This window comes from Poecilia formosa, unplaced genomic scaffold (genome assembly GCF_000485575.1).
Source record: "Poecilia formosa unplaced genomic scaffold, Poecilia_formosa-5.1.2 Scaffold487, whole genome shotgun sequence".
NCBI classification, from domain to species: Eukaryota; Metazoa; Chordata; class Actinopteri; order Cyprinodontiformes; family Poeciliidae; genus Poecilia; species Poecilia formosa.
This window is the reverse complement of record NW_006800426.1, coordinates 280,522-298,206: the sequence shown is the minus strand read 5'-3', so window position 1 is coordinate 298,206 and position 17,685 is coordinate 280,522. Positions and strand designations below refer to the sequence as shown.

Here is a 17,685-nt window from a genome sequence, read left to right as displayed (position 1 = left end):
GGCTCAATGTTTTCACAGATTACAACATAATGATAGTTTTAACAAATATAAAAAATATTTTCTGTAAAAGTTCCATACTGCACCTTTAAGAGTTAATAGCATACACTTTAAGACATACAGCCTAAACTAATTTATATTGTCTGTCACTAGATGGGCTTTTAGTTACATGAAACAGAACAAACATAATAAGAAATTTAAAATACAAACTAAATATTAAAATGCAAAACTAGTAAGAAAAATAAAAACTTACAACAAAAACAGAAATCTGGAAATAATTAATATCTTTAAAGCCAGCCAGATGGCAATTTCAGGTAGGGATGTATGATATATCGGCATCAACATTGGTATCAGCCAATGTTAGTCGATTTTAAAAAATATGGGACAAGTAAAGCTGGATATTAACCATCAATGTTTATTTCCATCTGATTGTGCTGTCTGTGTTTCAGGACAAACAGGGCAGAAGGTTGGCCAATTGGTGATTGTTCGGTCATATATCGGTAAATACTGGTTATCGGCCATAGAAACAGTAATAGTATCGCATATCGATATCGGACCAAAGTTTCATATCGGTGCACTACTTTCAGGCAACAGTCTGTGGTCACCTTATGTTATTAGCCAATGTAAAAAAACTGGTTTGGAAAGCAATGGTACTGAAACCAACAGTACCTTAAATTATTTTTTTTAGTTTTTTTATATTTCATCAAATGTATAATCGTCCTAAAACTAGACATTTCTACCAAGTTCTAATTAATATCAATTGGTCAAAATGTAACTTTACTGCAGAGCAACACTGGAAACAGTTCAACAGTAGATCAGTTCAAGGGATAATAAACGTTTGAAGTGATAACTTCAAAAATATCAGCGCATTAATCCAAATGACCAAACTATAGGCCAATTCTTTGAAGTGATATCAAAAGCGAGAAATGAAGCCATAAACTGTAAATCCCAAAGTGAAGGGTTCACAGAAATACAGAGTACAGTGTAAATTATTAAAGATGACGCAGACATAAACAGTTCCAGTGCTTTAGTGAAAACTTTAGGGGAATTTGACCTTGGTGGAAAGTCTTTGGTGCGAGAAAAAAAAGGGTCATGAAAAAGGGAGACCATATTCAAAGATCAGAAGTGTCATCTAAGTGAGATGGCATGGAGATTATTTCATCTAAGGCAAATGGCACATGCATTATAATTCCACGCTGCAACATTGACCTTGAGTAAGAAGGGTGGAGGGTGTTTCTGCTCATCCAGAAAAAAAGAAAAAACATCTGAGGAATGCTATGAACAGACAGGGCAGAAATTAGATTTAATTACACAGAAAGAGCCATTTCTATAAAAGTTTGACATTTTACTAAAAGACGGTACCTGAAAGTTATTGAAGTTATTTAAAATGCTGTGGATGTGAGCCACACTCAACACTCCCACAGCCACAGGTCGACAACAGAAAGAGCAGAAGGCGTAATATATGAGAAATCCACAGCCACGGGAGATTGAAGGATTTCTCAAGCGTGCATGAAAGAATCAAAGCAACTCTAAGAGGTAAGTTTCTGATGAAAAGCAGGCTGGACAAACAGAAACACTTCAGCTGAGAACAAAATGCTCCAAATGTTGTGAAGATCTTCAGATTGAGTTGTTGGCAAAAAAAAAGTTGGCCGTTAACTAACTAGCCGTTAGCTTCCAACACTCCGAGGAATTGTGCTTTTAACAAATGTAATATGACACTTTTACCAATAACTTCACAGAATGTGTTCGATATTTAAACAATTTATTATACTCAAATCTAACGCTACCAAGTTTTCAAGAGCTAACTTAGCTTAGTTAAGTTAAGCTATCTCAGCTAAATTGAAAGCTAACTTTTAACTTATGTTAATTTAGCTTATTTAAGTTAATTTAGTAAACTTAAAAGCTAATTTTTAATTTTGCTGACTTTTAAGTTATAGCTAGGTAAACTTACGTCTAAGTTAAACTAAGTTATCTTAGCCGAGTTATCTCAGCTTAACTTAAATTCTAAGTTAAGGGGAGTTAGCATAGCTTAACTTAAATGGCATTTACTTTAATTAAGCACAGGAGTTAGACAGCGTAGTCTAATATCCAGAAGTAATAATGTATTTGTAGATGGGATATACTAAGTAAATGTCCAGCCAACCTACACTTCTACATTGTAGTCTTTGCTTTCAGCACTCACCCAATAGGTTGTCCTTGACACTCACTAGCATCTTTTCATTGCTTTTTCAAACCATAAGCAGCCACTATAAAATCATCATCAACTATCAGATTAAAATGGGTCTAATAGTACGCAGATGCATGAAAAGCCTAATTATTGTCACATTTCTCATAGATGTATTGATGTATAGAATAATGAGTGCAGGAAATTATAAATTATATCCTTTAATGGTGTTGGTGGGGATTACCTTCTTTAATAAAGCAGGTAGGGGCAAACTTTAGACACCCTGCCTGTCACACTTACATTGCTGAACAGCTAAAACTGTCTTTGTTGTATTGTTTTCTGTGGTGGCAAAGTAACAAGATAATTAGTATTTGTAGCAAACAGTGGGTGGGAATGTAATCTTCCATTTCTCTGCACAGTGACTGAAATTACTTTGTCAGTGCTTTAAATGCTACAACACAGCTAGAAATTGAAATTGAAACATTTACTACCACATATGGAGCACATTCACTTTTCAAAGGACAAGATTAAAACCTGCTCTGGATTGTGATAAACTTATGGTTTTATAACTAATGTCTTAAATTATTTCCTTATGTAGCTAACTACTCAGGGTTAATACTTTTACACTAAAGTCTGAAGGTTTTTAGAAATGTGAGATGGAAAGTGGTGAAATAAATTAGCTTAGCTTAACTTAGAGGACTGAGAAATGCTTTACAAATGTTGAAGACAAAAAGATCCCACTGCCTGGTTAAGGTACACCAACTTAACCCGCTACATTTATAACCTGCTCACATCAACAGGAAACATGAAACATTTAAGTCCAGCTAAAACAATTTTTTTGCTACCTCTTCAACTGTTTCCTAGCAACAGCAAGTTGATGGTAAGACTCCTGAAAGTTGTTGCTTCAAGGCTGTTGTTCAGCTTGAACATTTGCAGCACAAAATTTCTATCTGTGAATCTTAAGTTTGGGTTTCCTCATCTATGACCAGATGTTGCACACCAACAGTAGGAACCGTGTGGTTCCTACTTTCGCATTCTTGTTTGTGTAGATTTATTATATGAAAACAATATATTCTGTTTTTTTACTATTACTGAATTGCAAACTTCGCAGTATAATAAATCAGTGTTAATAAATAATTAAGTGTCACAACCTTGCCCGAAAAATAGTTTAGTTTCTGTTTCTGATATTGGGTCTCTTCACGACTGAACACACAAATGCACTGGTTCTGTTTTATGGTCTGGCAAAGGTAAATTATTTGTATACCTTACAGTTTCTTGGCTCTTGACATGAATGAAGACACCGGGTCAGTGTTGGCCACGATTCAAAATATCAAGCAAATAAAGTCAGAGCAAGAGGAAAGTTTAAGACAAAGATATTGTAGCACGTTCACAGCACACACCATTTCTTGTAAGCCTCATCAAGCTAGCACATTAGATACGTCACAGCCAAACATTAGCGATTCAGTAAAATCATATCCAATCATTTAAAACTTCAACAGGAAGCAATTGTTTCTCAACAGCCGAGGCAAAGCTTAGAACAAGAGGCTAGTTTTTTTTTTACCAAATGTAGGTTGTTGTTGACAAAAATCCTTCTTGTTGGGCTAGCTTACTAGCTAACACATGTTTATAGGCTACAAGCTTTTAAGAAACCTCTCACACTTTTAAATTATTATCATTTTAGTATTCTTTAAGGAGAAAACACACTGGCTGACAAGATATGAACGACCTGGCGGCCAAATTAAAATACCATCACAGGCTAACTGCTAACGATGCTAAAACTGGTATCTGCTTCCTATGCAAGTTAACTACTCACACTTTACCTTATAAAATATGTTGTTTTTTTTTAAATACTGTTTGTGATTTATGAAATTTTCAATATTTGTACAAATAACAGAAAAGTGAATTTGTGAAAAATGCAGCATAAATCAGAACTTAATTTGTTCTTGTGAGTCCAATACCACGTTCCATTTCGTTACATTAACAGTCAAGTTTGGTTAACATTTTTGAAGTGTTACTGCATACACTGTTATGCCTTGAATAATTTGATTTAAATGAGAAATGTTGGTTTTGAAACATTTTTTTTTTACCTGAAATCCCTACAAAGTCAATGTTTTCAGTTTCACCTGTAGATGACACTTTTCAAAGTATTTTGCATGCACAGATTTCTAGCTATATTAAGTAAATAACCTTTCTAAAATGAAACAGGTCTTGTGTACATGTGAAATAATTAATCTATTTAAATGAATCACTAACTCAGATGGTTTTCCTGCGGTGGGTGAGCCGTGTCGCTGCCTCTCGCTTTATTTTAGTTCTGTCCTACAGCTGAAAGCTTCCACTCCAATCCTGCTCAATAACCCTCAAAGCACAGTTTCACCAGATGAAAGTAGCCTGAGAGCTCACACCAGCATGGACACAAACGCAAAGACTTACATTTCCTTTGTTTGTATTGCAGCCAAAAAAAAAAAAAAGGTTGGAACTGAAACCTCTTTTAGTTGAGAGTCAGATTTGAAATAGATCCAAGCTGGAAAACACAGTAACCAGAAAACAGAGCCAGAAGGCTGTCTGTAATTTACCTGTTATTAGAGCTTAAAGGAAAGTGGAAACTGGTATCAACCACTAAGAGTCTGATTGCTGTATCTTAAATTTTTTGTTATTTTTCTTCCTTTATGTGTTTTTTGTCCTTATTGTTCTGAAAAAGGTGGAAACATTTCCATAATTTAATTTGATTGTATTAGAGAGGGGAGCATTTCTGCAAACTAAACATGTTTGGATAAAAGTTATATTCTTCCACTTTCAGCTTTAATTATTTTTAAACTTATAAGTGTTTTTTATTTTAACTTATAAATAAGAAAAACTTGACTTATAATTGTTACTATTGATTGAAAGTATCACTAAAAAACATTGTATTACTTCAAATTTTATATCTAAATGGTTTATAAAATTTAAACTTGATATCAAATTTGAGACTTAAAAACTACTTATTAAGCCTGTGTAATGCTTTTAATCTGATCTATAAAAAATGCATACAAAAATTAAACATTGTTTTACACATGAGAATTGTCCCATCTGTTTAAGAACAGCAAATATTTATCAAGATGTGTCCAATAAAGCATAAAATTTAAAACCTTTGGGACTTTGGGTTTTGTCTTATTTTAGAATTTGTCATATTCAATTAAATAGTTTAAAGATTCCTTGTGGTTTTGTTCTGTTTCCACTTCATATGTATTTCTATTCTGCTTTGAGTTGAAATCTTTATTTACCGTTTATAGATCTCTGTAGCGTGAGAGTGTTTTTACTCCTAGCTTGTATTTGTGCTGGTGTTTACTGCTGTCAGTCTCTGTTTCCAGCAGAAATGCCTCTTGTGGTTTAGTATTTTCACTCCTTCTAAACTTTAGTTTTTGCAAGTTCTTGAATGTTCTTTTTTTTAAATGATCCTTTTTTATTTTTACCCATTTTTCCACCTACTTCCTGCCTGCATTTGGGTCTAGATCTTAAAAATGTCATAAGAAAAACAGTTTTTATTTATCTTTTAGTCTTTTCTTTAAAAGTGCCAGAATTAATAGTAAAGCTTTAATATATAACATGTTATCTTCTAAAAGTACCATTACAGCTGGCAATAACATTCTGTGCTTCGTCTTTAAAGATTGAATTAAAGTAGAACCTATGAAAGCTAGCTGTGCTGATTTTTAGGTGAAATCTCATTAAAAATAAGAGTTAAACAAAATTCTGAAAACAAAAACTACAGGATTCAGATGAACGAAAAATGCAAATTCAAACAAAAAGCCACAGAGGCATAAAGGGGAGAAAAGGGAAACAGAAGCTACAGCGATCAAGCAGGATGGAGAAAGATGGAGAGAGGAAATGAAAAGTGACGGAATGGTGGAGAAAAAAAGAGGAAATGAAGAAGAAGAGACTGTGTCTGTTTAATGACACTTTATTACATTTTGATGCGCCCCTTAATCAGATCTGCTGCTGCATAGGCCTGATTAATTGATCTTCCCTGAATTAGTGACTGAATTTGGCTCTGATGTGTTTACATAACGCTCAGCCATGACAGATGGTTCACCTGCATGCATCTAATCAAACATTACAACATGACAAGCTAACAGTGGTGCTATTACGCAGCTCCTTCTTTAACTCATTTCATTTCTAACCACAGGACTGTTATTTAAAGCTGCAGTATGTAACTTTTACAAAAAAATTTTTTTTTTGCATATTTGTTGAAACTGTCACCATGACGCATATTTTGCTGTGATAACGCTGATAATTTTCATCCAGGTCCATGCCGGGTCCACGGCCATTCTGTCCTACATTAGCAGTTCTCCAAAGCAAATATGTGTTCATAACTGTAAAAGAAAAACAAACAAAAAAACTGGAAAATCTGGCTTAATTTTATCCAGTTATCCACTTACAAAAATCATAAAAAGATAATGGTAGCCAAGATCTGTATGAGCCTGCAGAGGTCTAATGGGCTGAAACCAGCTAATTCAATCACAGAAGTATCGATATCTGCAAAACCTGAGAGCAAAGAGCTCTTACAGGAGAGCAGGTGAGACGAGGCAGCCTCATTAAATATTCATGACACGCCCAGAAACAGCAATTAAAACCGTTAATTACAAAGGAAAAGGAAGTTATTCTGAACTCTGCAGCAGATGAGATTATAATTTAGAGCTGAGCATAACGGAAATCAATGTCCTATTTCCTATTTTAGCTATTTACTGGTAGGCAGCATTTTAACCTGGATCCAGCTGAAATAATCCAGTGATGTATTAGTAGGATTTCTTTCTCTGGATCATGAATACATGAACCCACAGCTCAGCACAAAGAGACTGGTTTATAATTTCACAAGTTAGTCCTTCTAAGAAATCTGTGTCACAGACTGGGAAAAAAAATCTTACTTTAATGACAACATAGATAATCTTACTTTAATACTGATCATAGATCATTTTAATCTTTAATTTTTAATTCATAGTTCCCTGTGATTTCTGGTTTTTCTCCCAGCTTTCACCTCAATAGTGACTAAATGTGTGATGTGACTCTGCAGCTCTTTAAAATTCCATTGATGATTTTAATGTGTGATATTAAATTTTAACATGATCTCAACCACGTCTCATAATCACGTGTAGTTCAACATTAATTTTTCTCTATTGGTATATCTTTTACTTTTGCATGTTCCCACCCTAAATTCTCTTGTCTTATATTGTAAATCAGAAAAATATAAATGTCTTCTGCACCTGCAGAGGAAATCTGAACTCAGGTTTAGTTTCACTTTATGCAGATGATGTAATGCATTTTATTTAAAACCCCAACATTTATTTACTGTTTGCTGCCATTATCCAGTTTGGTTGCTTCTTGTGTAATGAAGCAAACTTGCATAAATAGGAATATTTTCTTTTAAATGAAGAAGTGCATAAACCTTCCCGGTCTGATCTCCCCTTATAAAACTGTCGGAGCACAGTGGACCTGCACCTGTTGGCCATTCAGAACTGATAAATTCGCCTAATTGCATATTTCTCTTCTGAACGTAACTCCAAATAAGTCGTAGTAATCCATTCAGAGATTTATTCGTAGAGCAAATTTAAAATATTCAAAAGAAAATAAAACTTGACCTTATTGTTTTTTGTTTTTTTGTGGCTAACATTCATCCCTTTTTTTTATAATTCTTGAACAGCTGCTGCAGCCGCAGAAAACACCATAAACTGTCAGCTCTGTTATCCATTCCACTTATTTCTACTGTCTCTTCTCTAATCTGGACAGACAAAGTGTAAAAAAAAAACACACAACTTCAGTTTTCCCTCGGGTAACATCACTTTTAAACGTTGGCCAATTTGTCCTCCTCAATCTTTTCTTTGTGTCTTATCCTCTGGTGGTCAACAAGCTCTTCGGTTTGACCTTCTAAGAAAAGAGAAACTCTTCTCAATCGATATCTGCCAGTAATGATTGCTGGGGCCAATAGAAACGGCCAACTGAGCTGACAGACTAAATCAAGGGGAGAAAATTCTGGTCCCCGACGGCCAGACGCTGGCACGTTTTAGACGAGTCTCTGCTCCTACACACCCGAATCACATTTAAAGAGGCAGTATAATGTGATTTCCAGGAACACAGTGCCATTTCATAGAACGATCACGTCACCATGTCACTTTCGCATGCCATACATGTCAAATATGACTTTGTAATTTAATGGACTGAAATTGGGCCTCTCTCCCTTCAGGAAGTCCTCACAGCACCGCTCCTCTGTTAGCCTTTAAACAATGTTTTCACCAGCGTTTCACCAAGAAGTAGCTGATATGATGAGCTTAAAGATCCGACCATCTGAGTAATGTTAGTATGAAGTATCGCTACTCTTGGTTGAATAAGATGTCTGGATATTCTACCCACTGTGAGAAGCTTCACTGAATGAACAAAACTAGTTTTAGCCAAAATTACACCAGACACATTTACAGTTTGTTAAGGTGAAACCTCTTGTTTCTGTACAAGCTTTGTTATTCTATTGTAATTTTCTATCTGCTGAGCCTTTTGGAGGGAACCTGAGACCCATAAACACAAAACAAGTCTGACAAAAAACACCTGCTACTCCAAGAGCGTAGCAAAAAAAATCCAGCTTTACTTCACCGTGTTGCTTTTACGTTGACTCTGCAACACTGGTGAGACATTGTTACTTTGTACTCAGATGTAATAAGAACAGGTCTGCTGCATCTTCAACATAAGCTTAGCAAGTTTCCACATGCCATACCTTACATGTACTATTAAAACACCATTTTAAATATCTCTAGATTCTCAGCAGAACAATGCACAGTCACGACACGCTATATCTGGGGATCCAGTTGTGAAAGAAAGGGTGAGTACATGACGAAAACCCAAAATGGGCACAGAGACAACATGCTAATTCCATGCAGATTGGAATTAGCACGCCAGGGTTCAAATCCCTCGCGTGGGATTTGAACCCTGGATCTTCTTGCTGCAAGGCATCAGTGCCAACCACCTCAACACCGTGCAGCATAAAGCACAGCAAGACTTGAAGAACTGTTCATACTATTAAAAATTTATTCTGCCAAAAGAAGAAAACATTGATTTTCCCTCTTTGAGAAAGAAGTGTCTACCTTATTTATTTATTTATAAAAAAAAAACTTTCTAAATAAAAAGTAGTCTTATTATAGCTATTCCCAAACCCCATTAGCTGCAGAGATAAGGGGAAGGTGAGCTCAGTTTTTGGTTTGAACATTGAGAGAGAAAAAAGAACTTTCATATTTTGGTAAGTTCTCCAAAAGGGGAAAAACAGATCGAACTAAAAGTACGCTCAGCTGTATTTCTCCGCTCCTGGTCTAAACTAGAGGGGAGCAATGTTTTCCTCGTTCCTACTGAGGCATCAGCAGACGGTAAGAATACTCCTAACATCACTGCATGTCCTTGAGAAAAAACATTAACATTTTCTTTTTCACACAAGAAACCGAGGAATGAAAGAAAAGCAGCTTAACTTCAAACAGCACAGAACTTTCTCACACAGCAGATACATGTGGGGAAAGCAAATCCAGCTAACTTCAGGTCGCCTCTTAAACAGGAACTTGGTTTTGAGTTCAACCAGAGTCTGCAAGTTGAACTGTGGAAAAACTGAGGGGAGCAAGCCAAAAAATATGAATTACAGATATGATTTATGGGATTTCCTCGTTCATATCTCATAATTTAGTATAGCTTTTTGTTATAAGTTAAAGAAGAGTTGATGTTCAAGCCAATATATATGGGAGCAGGTGTAGAAAGCAAACACACACTAAAGGTAACAAGTTGTTTCTACACGTTTATATCTATGGTCTAAGATACGGACAAGGTATTTATCATATCATTTATCTTGTATCATTTATCATGAACATTTCTTATAATGATAAGAGTCCTGATTTATCGTTGTAGCTATAAATTTCAAATAATGTTTAAAAAGAAATAAAATTGTTGGAAAAGTTACTTTTACTATTTTACTATCAATAAAGTTACAAAGTTAAACAGCTACTTAAAAAAGACGCAACTGATCTTAAATAATCATTTTTATCAATGTAAATAGTAGAACAATAAAGCTCTAAGGAGAGTTTCTGTACGTTCCAACAACACAAATTTAAGACTTTTCAAGACATTTTTAAGATCATCATGAATGGAATTTAAGACTTACATCTTCAAAGAAACGTATGAACTTTGTCCAGCCAACTGGCAATAAATTTCCACTAATGCAAAAAAGCTAGCTGGCTAGTTAGCACTAGCCTAAGTACCCAATTAAAAATGTCTTGTGAGAAAAAAAAAAAATAGAATATACGATTAAGTGGTCGTGCGAAGAATAAATTTAAGACCTGTGATTGACATATTAAGGGCCAACTTAGTTTAAATAAGTAAATAAATTTAGGACATTTTCAGGCCTTATTTTTTGATACAAAAATTTAAGACTTTTTAAGTCCGTATCATGCTCCCCTTGTTCAAGGTGCAGAAAAGTAACACATCTCTTCACTTACTGTTCCTGCAGGAGGAAGTCCACGTTCTCTGAGGAAATCTGTCCGGTTACAGGATGACAGAACGACGTGCTCCTTTGGTTATGACTGAAGAGACACAAGAGAGAAAGAGATGAAATTAGCAAACCCCTGAGGCACAGTAAACACTGAAGGCATCCTGCTATATTTGTACCCTCAACAATTAGAACCCCTTATCAATCTCTCCACCCTGACAGGCCTTGGACTATGACTTTTCCCAGCCCAGTGTTGAATGTGAGGCGGTCGACTCCCGACCCCCTCTTTGCCCCCCTCCCAGCCACCCGTCCCGCCTGCCCTGCGAGGCGCAAAGTGTTGGGCTCAGCACAAACGGCGGAGCGTTCAGGCGTGGGCCTCCATCGGTCATTCAAAAGCCTCAACCAACTGGACTGAGTAAACAACACCAAGCGGTGCGGACTGTGTGTGTGTGTGTGCGTGTGTGGGTGTGTGTGTGTGCGTGTGTGTGTGGGTGTGCGTGTGTGTGTGTGTGAACATCTGAGTGTGTATCCACTTGAATTATTGAATAGAAGTTAAAAAAAAAAGAAACCGTCAGCTCATTAGCTTGTCTGTTTCAATTATAGCTCCATGTGTTTTGGCTCTTAAATCGCGCTAGCAGCAGAAGAGCTGTTTGGTTGTCTCCAACAGAGCCACAGACCTAATAATGGGAGGCAGCGGGTCCACTCAGCGAAAACAAACTGGTGAAAGGTTTAGAACCACTCCAAGGCTCGGTTAGCAGTCAATAGAAAGCACTGCTCGTGCTGCAGAGAGTTGTGTATGATGTAGCGGAAGAACGAAGCCTACGGCGGAGCGCGGGTTTTTCCCAGGAGAGCCGAAACGCATCCCATAACAGGGACACACAGTGACACCGTTAGCTCCCAGGCTAAAAGCAACCTGTCACACACAGGAAGAACACACAACCTGTTAGGCTGTCTGCTCGGCTCATACTGCCGGCAGCAGCAGGTGTTTGAGGTTTAACCAAAAGTAAAAAACCTCCTAAATGTGTTTACATTTAGCCATTTACGTTAGTTTTCATCTGTAGTGCCTCAAGGTACTATCAAAATTAATACAATATATTACAGTGCAATATGGGCAGCTTAAGATTCAACTTAACAGAGAATAATAATGTTTATGTAAAAGGAGCATATCAAGTTACAAAATTAGAAAGAATAAAAAGCCATGAAGCACAAAAGTTTACAATAAAAACAGTACATAAAAAAATAAGAATCACATGACTACAGTTCTCTGATCAACCCTTAAACTTTTCACAGTACAAAGAAGGTAATAAAAGCGTGTCCGATTTGAGCCGATATCGTATCGGGTCAAAATTGGTATCAGCCAATACTCGAAGCTGCGATATTGGTATCGTATCGGAAATGAAAAAGTTTTATCTGGACGACCCTAATCTCTGGCTCCAGCCAAGTGATAAAATATGGAGAAAATGTGAAAAGGAATTTTCAAGACTTGCCACAGAATCATAATTAAAACTTAGATCAGAACTTGAATTGGACCATTCTAATACATGAATGTGCTCTGAAGAATAATTTCAATCTCATCTGATCAACATTGCAGTCAACAATACCACGACTTGTGGAAAACCTGCAAATCAAACATCTGTCAACAATGGCTTCTTCTTGCCACTCATCCAGATTTTCTGCATTTCTCACAGTTCCCCCACCAACAGACTCTCCCATGTTGTCTGGAATGAAATAAAATACACGTCTAAGTTTTGGTTCCATCAATTAGATGGGACCAAAGAAACAATAACGCTTCTTTGGTCAGCTACAGAAGGCACCAATCCCTTAGGGACTTGCTGCTCATCCTCACCATCTGATGCTTTGTATAAAGAATTTTCATTTGAGTTCCTGGGTGAGTTAAAACCTGTAAAACCTGACGGATCAAATGTCCCTGGTTGTTCTCAGCATTAGGCCATTTATCCAGCAGCATAAATCTTAACTGTGTGTTTGAACTCAATCATTAGTGACATAATTTCACCATCTAGACGTCTGGCCCTGTTCCCATTTACACATGTATGTTTAAAAACCAGTCGTAAAAAGTATTGACAGAACAGCATGAAGAGCAGCAAAGCGTTACAGTGAAGCAGCTTTCAATCAACACTGGAGGAGTCATGACTCACGACGACTTTGCTACAGGAGGAGTGTAATAAGACGAAACAACCACAGTATGCGTACGCTGCCACGGTTCACAGGGGAATATGTTCTGTGTTGTACCATAACAGGAATCACAGCCACAAACATCAGATGGCGAGTTATTAATTACCTGAACAGGAGAGGGGATTAAAATCAATCAGCTTTGGCATGAAAGGAATAACAAATTAAGCCGACGGGCCTCAGAGTGGTGAGTTCTGACTGATTCGCTCCCCAGGCGGAGCTGCAACGATTCCCACAGCCGCAGAGTTGGTGTACATTCAGATAAATGCATTGTGGTGCAGTTGGTAGTGCTGCTGCCTTGCAGCAAAAGGATTACAGGTTTGAATCCCGGCGTGGGTTGTTTCTGAGTTGAGTGTCCTACCCGTGCATGCTTGGGTTCTCCCTTCCCACAGTCCAAAAACCATGACCGTTTGGTGAATCAAATAAGTCTAAGGGAGATTTCACACCAGCTCTGCTTAGTCCACTTTAATCCAGCTCCAATCAATTTACCTATAAAAGTCCGGTTCGCTTGGGGAGATGTGAATGCGCAATCAAATTCTGTTTCGCCCAAAAACCTAGGTCTCGGTTCAGTTGACGTGAACACTGGCTGAGTTTTCATTGACGATGGAATTGCGCAAATTCCATCATCAAATTACAAAAATTAATTTGCTTAATGGAAACAAGGCAATTTCGGAAAAAACTCCCATTTTCTGCTAAATCGTTTTGCGGTAGGATGAGGTGGTTTGTCGTAAAACTGAAACGGAAACACTTGCATCACACGAGTCACAAGATCATCAGCCGGATGTTACTAATACTGACGGAGCGACATGAGTTATCACATGAACAAACTTATTCACGTGATTTTAATTGGGTTTCTTATTTAATGAAAACAACTGAATTGTGAAATTGTGTCTTTTCGACTTTACCGGAATATCAATCAGTCTTGCATATATTTGTAATGGAAACTCAGTTACTGGTGTGGTTCTAGTGCATATGAGAACACCGAGTGGACTGGAGACGCTGCAAAAGCAGGACATGGACTGTAACGCTGGGCATTCTGGGTAAATACAACCAAAACAAACATGAGAGTTTGGCGGTAGTGAGACAAACAGCTCCAGGTATTTTGCCAAAGTTTAAAGAGAAATCCGACAACCACTAAAATCTGATGCTACTGCATTTATGTTTGCATTTTATGAAGAAGAAAGTTGCCTGTCAGTGTCTTCTTCAGAGGTTTTTATGTTGCTGCCTTCAGTGGTTTTTGGTGCAGCGCCACCACAGGCGAGGAGAGGAACACAGTTCAGTGTGAAAGAGAACTGCAGCAGCTGAAATGTAAGAAACGGCTCAGCTTTGGTTCTCAATCAAATCAAGGAGTGAATACCTTTTCACAGACCTGTACAAAGATGCACTCACCTTAAGTTGTGACTTTTTTACCAAACCCTAAATGACCTGTACCAGTAACAATAAATACCATTCAATTCATTCCATTGTACATCGTAAATATCAGTTAGATTTAGTGGTGATGATAGATGTGATACACTTTCATTTACACCCCAGTGTCAGAACTAATAGATGGATTCAGAATTCACAGAGATCTTTTGAAATTAAAAGCTATGTGTCAAAGCCATTAACTCCACTCGCCAGTCCGTAAACAGATAAAGAGGAATCCATCATCGCTGATATCAAGCTCACTCCAAATCCCCCCGTTAACACAGCAGTAAATCTAGATATCGATCTCGCACATTCGCACACAGGCCTCTTTGTTTGTGAGCCTGAGTGCGGTAACTGTTCCCTTAGGAAGCTGATGAAGCTCATGTCAGATTGCTCACCATGAATGGGAACAGCGCGTAAGGTATCCTAAGAGGCTGTGATTTCATTCTGCAGTGAGGTTTGAAATAGTCCAAGACATTATAGACGTGACAGCATCATTTTCAGGGGAACAGAGGCGATGACGACCTCTGGTGTAATGAAAACAGGCCGAAACCAATGCTGGAAGGGTCACACGGGGTGGGGGAGGGAGGCTTTCAGCCGCACAATTTATCACTGGAAATGAAAGAGATGTTCACAATGTACCTTCCATCCCCGTGTCCTTTAGCTGGTTGTGGCATAAAAACATCTGTGATTAAATCTTGCCCCATTTCTTCTGTCAGTTGCTGAATTTGATGTGAAAGAGCTTCGAGACAGGAAGGGAACTGTGAAAACCTGGAGGTGTGAAGGTGGGACTGGTTGCTTTCAGTCGGGTACACAGAGCGCCAGCAAACTCCATCGCTAACTCCACCTTACAGCTGATTTTGATGGGCATGTTAGTGCAAAGACACTTCATTTTTAGTCTACTCTGCATCCCTAGGAGCAAACATGGAGGAGTAGAATTCAATCTTTATGCTCCAATATATGGAAAAAAAAAACCTCCAGAAAACTGCACAACTGCTGAAACACTGACTTTCTCTAAATCAAGGCTGAAACTCCACCTGTCTAGAGTCGCCTTTGATTCATGATAACTGGGACGTTGATCAATATATTTGATGTGCATTTGCTTTATGACAAAATTTAATGTTAACCGCATGTCTGGAACAAACATCCAGAAAACTGCAAAACAGCTGAAACACTGAGTTCCTTTAAATCAAGGTTAAATATTAATCTGTTTAGAGTTGCTTTCAACCCATAATCACTGCTACATTGACCAGCATATTTGATGTATATTGATAATTTATATGAAGGCATTTGATAAAATGTAATGTCTGTTACTGGTTTCTCAACTGGTGACTGTTTGGTGTTTTCATTTTTGCGTCTAAAGTACTTTAAACTGCTATTTTGATTAAATTCTGTACAAGTCTATGCAAATAAGCTTGACTTTAAAAAAAACCTAAAACTCTACGAAAGTTTCAGGATACTGAACTATTTCCTCCAAATGGATAATAAATAAAAACCTGAACTGAATTCAGATGGTCACAATTCCACACATACAGACGACAGTGTAATCAGAAGTCATGTATACAGAGCAATTAGTTTTGGATGCGAAGCCTCCAATCTCGCAACATTGGTAGAATTTCAGCAGGTCTGTTTATCCTGCTCTCAGCTGCAGCCGACAGCTGCTCTCAGGTTGACACAATGACAATGTGCATCAATGTCTGCATTTAAAATGGTTACTTTTAATTTCACAGCACCCTGAAGCACTATGAACACTTAATTTATGAGCCAACGTTATGAATTGATTGTTGTAATATGGTTACAAACACATTTTTAACACATTATAAGAGGTAATAAATAAGCTTTTAATGCTAATATTGATTAGAAATTCAAAAGGATATGTTTAATATGTTTTTCTTTTCCCACAAGCATTATGAAAGTAGCTTAACTAGGTGGAATCTACTTATATGCTGAAACTGGGGAGGAGCAAATTGACATACTGTAAGCTGTTACTAAAACTATACGACATAATGAGCCCTCCTGATGAACGGCCTTAATTATTTATATGAGCAGCAGAGGCCACACTACTGACTGAAATGAGGCTGCTCTTGAGTAAAATGGGATCCTGTCTTTCTTTAGCATTTGGAGCAGCTAGCAGTCTGTGGGGATATTCCTAAATCGTAAATATACCCCACTTTGACTCAAAGTTTTCCAACAGGATACAATTATTTTTTTAATCTAGCATGTACCATGATAGATTAGATTAAAGAAATGTGAAAACTACAACTAACTGTTGAGGAAGTGTTCAGACGTCCACTGAACAATTCCTCTCAAAGGTACATTTTTATGACCGCGGACGTGAGCCGATAGCGTTGAAAGTCACATGAATGCTCAATGTGTCTGCTGTTTCCTGACAGTTGTGTGGTGGCAGCCCTGATGGAGAAGAAATGCCCAAGTTCCTCATCAGCTTCCTATTGTCCTTTTGGATTGTTGCAAATGAAGGAATTTGTAAAGAGAAAAGTAGGAAATCGGTACACTTGACTACAAAATCTCAGCCGTCTGCGGACAGTGGACAGTCCACAGAATACAAACAGTACGCCTGAGCATGTGGGAGCAAATGCGTACATGCTCAAGAGGAAACTGCGGATAAAAGAGGAAAGGTCATGTTAGTAGTTTGGCAGTATTTTGGGTTTTTAAAACAAAAAGCTTAATAATCATCGATATCAACTGATATGTAATACTTATATTGTGATATGCATCACCCTGCCATAGGACACTCTGACTTAGAGATCAAGCCCAGATCCAAAGAAACACCTTCATGTTCCTGCAGGTGTAGCTGGTTCATAAATCAACCTGATGTTAAACAGTTTTGCATGTAAAGACTTTCCTGCTCTTTGCTTCAATGTAACTTAAAGCAAAGTCTCGGTTTCTAACCATCCAATTCATTATTTTGTACAGCGAGGGATGTAAACACAAGAGTCTGGATGTCTACCCTTGAAGATCAACATAAAAACTAGAGTTATAAAAAAACAGTCAGACTTCAGACATGGTGACTCATCCTTGTGTTGTCGTATCATCCTTTTACAATGAGACTCACCCACGGTTGTGATGTGTTTCATAAGACCATATCAAAAAAGGAGATATAAAATCGATGAGCCATGGCATTTAAATTTGAACCAATCACAGGCAACCAAATAGGCTGTTTAGACAAAATGACTCATTAGGCTGTGATGAGGAGAAAAGGCACTTATCCACAGTTTCATTCATGCAGCTTTAAAACTGTTCGTCTCCTATTTTTATTGAACTTTATTTATCAGATAAGCTCCCCTGTGGAGGTGGCAGACTCAGTAAAAGTCAAGCTTAGCGTCAGGGAATCCCACTGAGCCTTCTTCTCACTACGCGGTCTTGACCACTGTCAACTCAAGCAATGACCCGTTGACCCCGCAGACGTCCAGATGACATTTATGAGAGA

At 37.5% G+C, this 17,685-nt stretch overlaps 1 protein-coding gene across 15 annotated transcripts in view; it reads right to left on the bottom strand.

Moving 5' to 3' along the window:
* The window catches only part of LOC103156572 (pleckstrin homology domain-containing family A member 7-like), a 152,466-nt gene that overhangs the window by 59,125 nt on the left and 75,656 nt on the right, over positions 1-17,685 (bottom strand). For all 15 annotated transcript variants that reach the window (XM_016664448.1, XM_016664446.1, XM_016664447.1 and 12 more), the window contains one exon: positions 10,651-10,734. In XM_016664448.1, coding sequence (XP_016519934.1) covers positions 10,651-10,734 — 84 coding nt within the window. The remainder of the gene's footprint in view (positions 1-10,650; positions 10,735-17,685) is intronic.